Below are 10,225 nucleotides of genomic sequence, written 5' to 3'. Positions count from 1 at the left end.
AGGTCCTGTTTTATAGGTGGCCAGCCTCACCCCTTCACCAAAAAAAACACCAAATTGTTAATTTAAAAAAATAAACACATATCATAAGAAAACATTAATGTGCATTTTACTTTTAGGAAATTAAACATAATAAAACAAAAATACGTCTCCCATTAAACATCAATTCCAAAATAGAAAATACAAAGTACAACGAAAACATTTTTAATTTTAAACAGGCCTGTCAAAGGGAACCAAAATCACTGGAGTCCTGAAACAGGAAGTGCTCCAAAATAAAACAGGAAGTGAACAAATAAATCACAAAACAACCAAAATCCAGAGGTTACCATTAAACTAAACAAAGTGAAATGCAAGAGATGGTAAAGCGGAACAGTGTGTGCACCCACTGACGCAATTTCATGCAAACACTTTGATAAAAAAAACCCTACTCAGGGACAGACATGTGCTCTGTCACACTCTCCAGATTCATGTTTGTAATCCTCTCAGCTGATTATATTTCTGTTAAAGACCCACTCTGATGAAAACCACACTGCTGGACAATCACGTCCTGCAGGAAGTGATGGGATCTTACCAGGATGGTGGTGACCACGTAGGTTTTGTTGAGAAGACCGAAGAACTCCTCCTGCAGAGGCCTGTAGACCGCCGTGTGCACGTAGCCTGTCTTCTCCGTCCACTGTCCGATCTGAGTCCAGAGTTCACAAAACATTTCTGTCAGTATTCATGCAGAGAAAAGTTCAAACCAACAAGTTCAACTGAATCTGAAAACTGTTGTGGATATTTGACACTTTTCTTTGCTTGTCTGTCCTTGAGACTCCATGGATTATTATGGGATGTAACGGCAGATCAGAGGACCGAAGCTCCATGAATGACACCTGAAGACCCGAGCTATTACCAGAGCTGAGCCGTGTTAGCAGAATGAACTACTAATGTGACGTCCACGCACGAGGACGCAGCCGTGAGGAGGCTGACCATCAGAACCGGTCTGAACCAAACGGGTCGGAACCAAACGAGTGTGAACCAAACGGGTCTGAACCAAACGGGTGTGAACCAAACGGGTCTGAACCAAATGAGTGTAAACCAAACGGATCTGAACCAAACAGGTCTGAACCAAACGGATCTGAACCAAACAGGTCTGAACCAAACGGGTGTGAACCAAATGGGTCTGAACAAAATGGGTCTGAACCAAATGAGTGTAAACCAAACGGATCTGAACCAAATAAGTGTAAACCAAACGGATCTGAACCAAACAGGTCTGAACCAAACGGGTGTGAACCAAACGGGTCTGAACAAAATGGGTCTAAACAAAATGGGTCTAAACCAAACGGATCTGAACCAAATAAGTGTAAACCAAACAGGTCTGAACCAAACGGGTGTGAACCAAACGGGTCTGAACAAAATGGGTCTAAACAAAATGGGTCTAAACCAAACGGGTCTGAACCAAACGGGTCTGAACCAAACGGGTCTGAACCAAACGGGTCTGAACCAAATGAGTCTGAACCAAACGGGTGTGAACCAAACGGGTCTGAACCAAACAGGTCTGTACCAAACGAGTGTGAACCAAACGGGTCTGAACCAAATGAGTCTGAACCAAACGGGTCTGAACCAAACGGGTCTGAACAAATTGAGTCTGAACCAAACAGGTCTGAACCAAACGGGTCCAGTGAAGGAACCGTCTCCATCCCTCACTGACTCCTCTGTTCTTCCCTTCACTTCCTATCTTAGTTGAAACAACCTTTTGCTGGATTCAGAGAACCTACAGTGGACCCCACGTTGGTTCTGGTGGTTATAGGCTGGCGCCAGTGTAAGGGGGCGGAGCCACCATCAGTGTGTTTGTGGGTGAATGGAACTGTGAAGATTCTTGGGCCTTAATGAAGATTGAAAAACGCCGTGGAGGCGGTTGACATTTGAGCTGCTGGTCCTCAGCCGTGAGGTCACAGTAGAACAGAACCTTCTCTAACAGAACAGAACCTCCTCTGACAGAACTGAACCTCCTGTGACAGAACTGAACCTCCTGTGACAGAACAGAACCTCATCTGACAGAACTGAACCTCCAGTGACAGAACAGAACCTCCTCTAACAGAACAGAACCTCCTGTGACAGAACAGAACCTCCTCTGACCAAACAGAACCTCCAGATCTTTGTGGTTCTACCCCCTCTTCCTCTCATTCTGTGTCTTCAGCTAAATCCTCATGACTGCTTCGGTTAGTAAAGGATTCAGATTCCTGCAGTGAGGTGGAGGACAGAAATCTGATTCCTGGACTGGTAGAAGGTGTCGGACCTTCCTGGGTCCGAGGTGGCTGAGCTCCATCACTGTTAAGGTGTAGTTGGTTCGGTGTCCTCGCTCGTCGAACTGCACATGACCCGTCAGCCCCTCCAGGTGAACCTGCACACACACATGTGGGTTTATCAGGAGGACTGGAGCTGCACCTGTGGGTTCAGGTCTGCACATCAGAACTAATGCTCCACCTGTGGAGGGTGACAACAACTGTCATTCATTGACCTTTGTGCGTTGGTTCCTGCTCCTGGACAGTTTGTTGTGGGTGTGTCATGTTTGTGTACCTGCTGCAGCGCTCTCTGGATGTCGATGCCCTGCCCCCAGGGAGCAGGTGGGTTAGCCAGACACTCTCCTGCATTTCCACGGCGGGAAATGTCAATGCGCTGCTGCCGCAGGTTCTGGAAGGCCGTTGCCATGACATTGATGCCATCATAGGTCAGGGCTCCGGTGTACTGAGACAGATCAAAACCAAAGCAGAAGTTACTAAGAAGACAGAAGTTTGGAGGTTCCCTAACCCCCCTTTTCTCCCCTTTCTTTAGTACCCTTATCCCCCATGTCTCTCCAACATCCCTCCCTCTTCTTTTGTTACTGGCACAAAAAACAGAAAAAGAATACAAATATAATTGAGTGACTGATTCTGAGGCTGATGTTCAGGAAGGTCCAGTTCACAAAACGCAACACAGAAATCTAAAACCATCAGACTTTATTTATAAATGATCTTTATCAACATAAAATTAGTCCAGATTATTTCAATAATACCATAATAGTTCATAAACACGTGACTTTGATGGATTTTAGTGAAATTCACAAACTGAGGGAGCAAAAGAAGACGAGATCAAATCAAAGTGTGATGAAAATCCTCCATAAAAATGTCATTTCTTGGTTTCTAAAACCAATGTCTGATTCAGTTCTGAGCATTAGTGGGTTAAGGAAAGTTTAGAATTCACAGTAATCACATCTGGAAATACATTCAGAATCACATCCAGAACCACATCCAGAATCACAACCAGAATCTGATCTAGAATCACATCCAGAACCACATCAATCACATACAGGATCACATCCAGAACCACATCCAGAATCACAATAATCACCTTCAGAATCACAACCAGAATCACATCTAGTATCACATCTAGTATCCAATCCAGATTTAAATCTAGAGCGACTGCAAATATCTTTTGTTTGGAAGTACAAACCGGCCTTTAGCCTCACAGAGAGATCATGAATGTTTGTGTGTCTGCACCTTCAGCCGTTTGCGAGGCAGCTTGAAGTCTTTGCTGTCAAACTCCACCCACTCCCGGTTGACCTTCTCCACTGCGGGGTCAGTGCGGTTCACCAGCTGGAAGCCCGTCACGTTGGGAGCAAGCTTCTGGAACTCGGTGACGTTCAGGTCCAGGAAACCCTGAACAAACATCTGTGGTCAACCAGATGATTCTCCAGAAGAGAAAAACAGACCCAGCATGCACACGTTTACTGACACAAACAAACAAAAGGGCTTTATGCCAAAAACTGAAACTGAAAGATGAGTTTCTTTACTCTGAAAATCTAAAACTTCTCGGTTCCTTCAGGCCTCCTCTGTTTGTCAGCGTGTGCATGTTTATTGTGTTCGAGTGCATGTGTGAGTTAGTGATAACTTGCTCCAGCTGTGCAGAACTTGAGCAGAACTTCACCAAATCTCTAGTTTCCTGTCTGACCAAAGACCATCAGAGCTGGACTCACCAGATTGGCCAGAATGAAATGATAGTTCTTCAGGTTCCTCTTCTGAGCAGCGATCTGTGGAGGACAGTCAAAGGAGAGAAGTTTCTGGATCGGGTTAGCATTCTTGATACACGAGCTAAAGGGACAAAAAGACCCACAAATGTTTGTGTTAGTGTGTTTGTATTAGCGTGTGCTTGTTAGCACAGTGCTTAAAGGAATAAAGGCAACACAATAAAATTTCATCCTGTACCTGAACAAAGGAAATATATTTTTAAAAGCTTTATTCTTTACAAAGTTGCATGTTTTTCACAACCTAACCACACAAACATGATCAGCGGATGTGTGATCCTCTGGAGGTCTGGATGTGGAATCATACTCAAAACCAAAGTGGAAAACCAAAGTCTGCTGCAGGTCAACCATGGAAACCTGTTCAAACAGAAAAGTGTCACCATGGCGACAGAACAGAAAGATGGTAGGAACGAGTTCTGGGTTGAAGGATTGATGTTCTTCACTCGTTTCCTGTCCAGCATCAGAACTCCTGAAGACTCCATCACCGTCTTCCTTCTGTCTATGCTGAGCAGCAGAGAGACGGTCAGTGCGACCTCCTCAACCGTCACATGATCAGCGTGTTACATGTGCTCTTCGTCAGAGGACCAGCTGAGTCTTCATCACACCTGAACTCAATCAACCAAACAGGGTCACGCCAAACGCCATCTGATCCACGAGCCCATCGAAAGGTCAACAGCTGAGGTCAGCATGTTTCACAGACCACCTCCTACCAGAACCGGCTGGACTCCTACCAGAACCGGCTGGACTTCAGCAGAACCACCTGGACTTCAGCAGAACCACCTGGACTTCAGCAGAACCGCCAACACTTCCTTGGAAAAAATCAGCGTCCTTCTGACCTGCGGTCCGTTGAATCCTGAGAGCTCAGAGGTTTAACGTAAAAGCTAAAAGTTTAAAAAGCTGAAGACTGCTGAGGCTGTGGAGATGTTTGATCATCTTCTGTGGACCTGCTGTAGAGTTAAAACGTTTATTCCAAGCAGCCATCATGTTTGTTCCTCAGCTGGAAAAAAACATTTCTGGTTGAAAATATTAACTTGGTGATGCAGAAGTGATGCCCAGACAAACCTGACTCTGAGGTTCTGAAGAAACCAGAGAAGTTTCGGATCAGAGAGATCTTACACTCAGGAGAACGAAGAACGTCTGCTTTATCTGAGTTTCATCGTTATTAATCCAGACGGTTTGTGTAACTCAGATCAAATGAGCCGACAGCTGGATGTCGTCACCAGTCAGGAGAAAAGAGGGTTTTTTTTGTTCTTGACCTTTTGTTTGTCTGACCTTTGCATCTCTGTTTACTGCAGAAAGTGTAAAAAATATGAAAAACGATTCCTGATCGGATGAATCCGGGACACTAGATAGTCCTGGATTATGTAGTTCTATAGAGATTAGAGACTAGAGAGTGAATCTGGACACAGCACTAGTTTCTTTGACAGTAGTTTTAATAAACAAGTGATGTTTAAAAGTACTTCCACAGCTTCCAGAACCTTCCCCGCTCCATCCACACAGGTGGAGGTCGTCACTGCAGGTAGTCACTCATAAAACCTTCATTCACCGGTGATTCGTTCATAGCAATGAGACTATTGTGTTGATGGTTGGTTTTCATGAACGTGGCGTCAGAGTCACTGAGGACTTTACCAAGTTGAGGATGTAGTTGAGGCGCTCCAGCTCACAGTTGATGATGATCTGGAAGTCCTTCTTGTAGTCCAGATCGGCCAGCAGCTTGATGAAGGCCGCCTCCGTCAGAGCGTCCAGGTTAACGGAGGTGACCTGCCAGCTCTGCTCCGCCGCTGTGTCCAGGATCTTCTGCAGAACCGTCAGTCCTGAGGAAGGAACAGAGAACCGAACAGAGTTCTGGAGTCTCTCCTCATCGGTGTCACTAGCATCAGTTATTGTCATTGATGAAGGAACGGTGCCGACCCATAACTTTGACATTTTAGCTAAAACCTTCAGGTTCAGGGGATCCCCAGTTCTCTGAGCGTTCTCCCCTTGAGCTGCTTCTAACAGTACTGAAACAAAACTCAAACTGAGAGGAAACTGTTCGTTTGCCACTTGACTCCACACTGACTGCATTAAGCTAGCTGTCAACAGGTGACGTTAGCATGGATATTATTACTGTCTTCATGTCATGTGACGACCAGATAACAGTTAGTTTTACTGCTATACAGTTACCTCAGTTCATTTAAAAATATGCAATGACTTTAGAACTAGGTGAGCTCCCGCTATGAAGTCAGATTTGTTGCTCATTTATTGTCCATCTGTGTGTGAGTCGTCGTACAGACAGACTTTCTCAAAGTACAAAATCTTTTTAAGAGACAAAACTCATTACAATTCTTAGCATTTTTTTTTCCCGAATCAGGATTTTCAGGAGTTTTTTGTTACCTGGAGCGTCCAAGGACAGGGATGACCAGTTTAATTTAGGTGTTTAGTTTAGCATTTAGTTATTGTTTATATTTTATGACTGGCTTTCTGCATCTGTAACATGAGCAGTATGAAGCCCAATGAGGCTAATGTTGTTAAGATATTGGGCTAAACAAATAAAATAGGATTGAATTGAATTATGCTTCTCAACAATCAACTAATTAGCAGCCTTTTCCTGTCAGCCAATCAGTGCACTGCTTGGACCTGCGATCAGATGAATGACATTCATGCTGGGAGAGCAAAAGCAAAACACTTCACATAAATCGGTTCATTGTGGGTTTTTTAAAGGTTTTTTAAATAAAGCAAAATAAAACAACACAACCGTTAGAATCTGAGATTTTCTAAATATAAAACTTTGTGTTGAATCCACCGTCTTCAAAGTTGTAAACATTCTAAAGTCGGTCGCTGCACATTCAGCAGTTTGCTGATACTCAGAAATGTAGTTTTGATCTGTAATTAATTATTAATTATTCCTCTATGATAAAAACAAATGCCACCAAAAAAATCACTGTTTTCATTGGAGTGGGTCTTTAAGGGAAACGGTTTATTATTAATATGTAGCTTGTTCCGTTTCCATTGTCCAATCCATGTTTCTGTTTTGCTCTTTTAGAGTCATTGAAAAGGTGATTAGTCTTTATATCTCATTAGTTGAAGCTATAAGGGTTTATATATAATCCTGACTGTAGTTTAGGTCACAAAAACAGTTATTTAACGAGTACTACAGGGTTTAAACCACATGATTCCTTTGGTTTACAGTATGATTCTGGATCAGCAGGACCTGAGCAGCTCCACCATCACTGCCACACTGAAGCAGAATACCTGCAGTGAAGTGCTGATGCCGTCAGCCTCAGCTTTAAAACCACCATTTACCCAAACAGCAATATCTGACTGCAGCACAGAAACGCTTTCTGCTGAGGAAACAATGAAAACAGATGATCGAATCCGTCTGGAATCTGGGACATCAGCTCATTTTGATCCAATGAAAGTTTAACTAGAAACTGTGCAGACATTCGTTGGTGGACAGAACCTGATCGTCAGCCAATCAGAGCAGAGAGTTGGTCAACATTAACTTCAGCATTAAAAATGTTTTCAGGTCCGTTCACTCGCTTTCATGCAGAAACACATTAAACCACTTCGGCTCCAAATGGATCAGAATCCGTCTCAGTTCTGGAGGGTGTGTGTGTGTGTGTGTGTGGTGGGAGGGTTATGTTTGGGTGCATTCCATTATATCTATTAGCAAAGATTTGATTATTTTTTTGTAAGCGTTTTCTGTGTGCTTTTTGTTTCAGAGAGTATTGTTTTGTGTTAATTTTTGCTGAATCTCTACACTGTGCTGATCAATGATGTTCTGATCGATTACAGTGAATCGTTGGTTTGTCTTCTTGACTCTGTGCTGGATATAAATAAGTCTGCTGTGTTTCCATGGTAACACAAATGTCTTCAGGTTCTCTGAGGATCAAACAAACTTTCAGATTTTTGGTTCTCAAAACGTTCTGATGGATTTCCCTGAACTGATGACGGTCCACGAGTTGATCTGAAGATCTGAATCTGCAGAAACTCATGTCTGCGGATTCTCCGGCTTCTGACCTTCAAGGGTTCAGTTTGTGTCTTGTTCTGGACTTTCAGCGCCTCTGATTGGACCCTCGAGGAAGTGTCCCACTCCACGTGTTCCTGGAAAGGTTCCTGTCCTTTCCTGAAGCGTTCCTCCTGATATGCTGAACATCAGAACTAGAACGTCCATCTTCTTCTGTTGTAACACAGTTCAATTTCTGAAACACCTCTGGGAGACAGAAGGACAGCTCTCTTCCAATACTCAGTCATCACAAATAAACTTTCCTTTGACTCCCTGAACAAAGGAGCAACAGAGGAAAGATGTGTGAGCTGTTTCCATGGCAACAGTAATCATGAGATGAGTCAGTGGGTAAGTTTTCTCTGATTGTGGTTCAGAGAAAAGGTCACAGCCAGAAACGTTTAAACGTTTACTACAGTCTGACAACAGAAAAACGGTGCTGCAGAAAAGCATGATGGGATATCAGCAGAAGGTTCTTGAGACTGAAGCGGCGTTGCAGAGATGCAAGTGCTGCTGCCGTGTAGCCAGATGTCCTCAGTGAGAAGGATGCATCAGGCCTGCTGACGGACGAGGAAGCTGGTTCTGGTTCCAGGAGGATTCTCTATGGTTCTGGTTTCAGAAGGATTCTCTCTGGTTCTGGTTCCAGGATTAGGATTTTCTCTGGTTCTGGTTCCAGGAGGATTCTCTCTGGTTCTGGTTCCAGGAAGAGGATTCTCTCTGGTTCTGGTTCCAGGATTAGGATTTTCTCTGGTTCTGGTTTCAGAAGGATTCTCTCTGGTTCTGACAATCGGCATAACCCACCTATCCCGGTCAGAAGGACATTTTGATCCGAATGAGTCTGATGAGTATTCTGATTGACGTGTTTACATGAGACCTTTTATCCTGTCTCCATGTAAAGGCAGCTGTTGTTTTTAGGACAACTTTGTGTTTTCATTGTAGTGTAGGTGTGTGTGTTTGTACATTTGTGTCCTGCAGCAGTGGTAGAGCGGTCGACCTCTGATCACTGATCAGTGAAGATGAAACTTAAAACCACCAGAACCACATCAACACGTCTGCAGGCTCTGGGTTCTTCCAGCAGAAACAGATCAACACACACTGCGCCGATCCGGTCCTCACCTGAGTCGGAGCTGTACATGTAGACGAACCTGGTCCAGAAGAAGTGCTCCAGCAAGGCCATGAGGGGCTCCTGAAGCTGGGGCCGCAGCTGCAGGACGAACTGGTTGTTGGTCTGAACGGGGAACGACGGCGTGACGAAGCAGACGTGCAGCGAGCCGCAGAACGACATCAGCATGTTGACCGTCCGCCGGTCGTACAGGCCCATGATGGCGTAGACGCCTTTGGAGAACTGGGAGCAGACTGGTGGAGACAAACAAAAGGTTTTTACTGACAGGGAGCGGCTTTAGTTTTCACTAAACCTGAAAGTTTCCATGAAAACTCCTTTTTATCAAATCCACCGGCTTCACAGCCAATCCTCAGGTAAAAATACACATTTCAGTAAAAACTTTGGAGAAGATTTGCACTAAAGAACCAACTGTTCTAAATACAACCTCAATTTAAACCTGAGGTCACGGTTCCGGACCGGAGAAAGGTACTTTGAGGAGGAAGCTGCAGGTCTGCTCCTCAAGGAATAAACTGATGTGAGCTTCTCCAGCTGCACCATCAGAGAGGCTGAAGATCTCTGACCAACCTCCTCCCTCCCCACAGGACGCCAACAGCCCCACTGTCTCAGAAGAACGCACAGCATTCTGGGAGTCCGTGCATGTCCAGGTCACTGCTGCCCTCCAGCAAACACTGGATGGTGCTAAAAACATGACAGGCTGAAGGAGAGTTTTCACAGCAGGTCCAGAGTCCTGCAGAGGGAAAACAGGAGACTCGGTCTCGTGCCCCCCCCCCCGCCTTCCCCACCTTCAGCAAAACCATCCTGGTGGATCTGAGTCTGACGAAACCTTTGGAAATGTTGAGACCAAGGAAACAAATCCACAGAAGTGCAGATCTCTGCAAACAGAAGTTCAGTTTCTCCTGTAACTCTACAGTTAAGTGTTGGTTGTAGCTCATTTGCATATTTGAATGATTGTTCAATCAATCATTGGCTGATTGATTCTGGTTGATAGTTGTCCTCAGTTTTTTTTCTGCATCAGATCAATAAAAAGTCTTTATCAGATATTTTGTCAGTGACATCCCGACAGCTGTCCTTATGTGACGCT

The 10,225-nt window shown here is 44.5% G+C and overlaps 1 protein-coding gene and 1 long non-coding RNA gene across 3 annotated transcripts in view; one reads left to right on the top strand and one right to left on the bottom strand.

Moving 5' to 3' along the window:
* LOC118599625 overlaps positions 1-7,598 on the top strand; it is a 19,156-nt gene extending 11,558 nt beyond the window's left edge. For both annotated transcript variants that reach the window (XR_004949049.1, XR_004949050.1), the window contains exon 3: positions 7,208-7,598. This is a non-coding gene — a long non-coding RNA (uncharacterized LOC118599625). The remainder of the gene's footprint in view (positions 1-7,207) is intronic.
* Positions 1-10,225, bottom strand: part of LOC112141341 (glutamate receptor 1) — a 52,211-nt gene that overhangs the window by 27,529 nt on the left and 14,457 nt on the right. The window contains exons 3-8 of the mRNA XM_024264457.2: positions 9,138-9,377; positions 5,669-5,853; positions 3,992-4,045; positions 3,516-3,674; positions 2,557-2,724; positions 2,276-2,380 (exon numbers count right to left, since the gene is read on the bottom strand). Of these exons, the coding sequence (XP_024120225.1) occupies positions 2,276-2,380; positions 2,557-2,724; positions 3,516-3,674; positions 3,992-4,045; positions 5,669-5,853; positions 9,138-9,377 (911 nt within the window). The remainder of the gene's footprint in view (positions 1-2,275; positions 2,381-2,556; positions 2,725-3,515; positions 3,675-3,991; positions 4,046-5,668; positions 5,854-9,137; positions 9,378-10,225) is intronic.

This window comes from Oryzias melastigma, linkage group LG14 (assembly GCF_002922805.2).
Source record: "Oryzias melastigma strain HK-1 linkage group LG14, ASM292280v2, whole genome shotgun sequence".
NCBI lineage: Eukaryota > Metazoa > Chordata > Actinopteri > Beloniformes > Adrianichthyidae > Oryzias > Oryzias melastigma.
The sequence above is the reverse complement of the archived record's forward strand: the minus strand, read 5'-3'. Positions and strand labels throughout refer to the sequence as shown.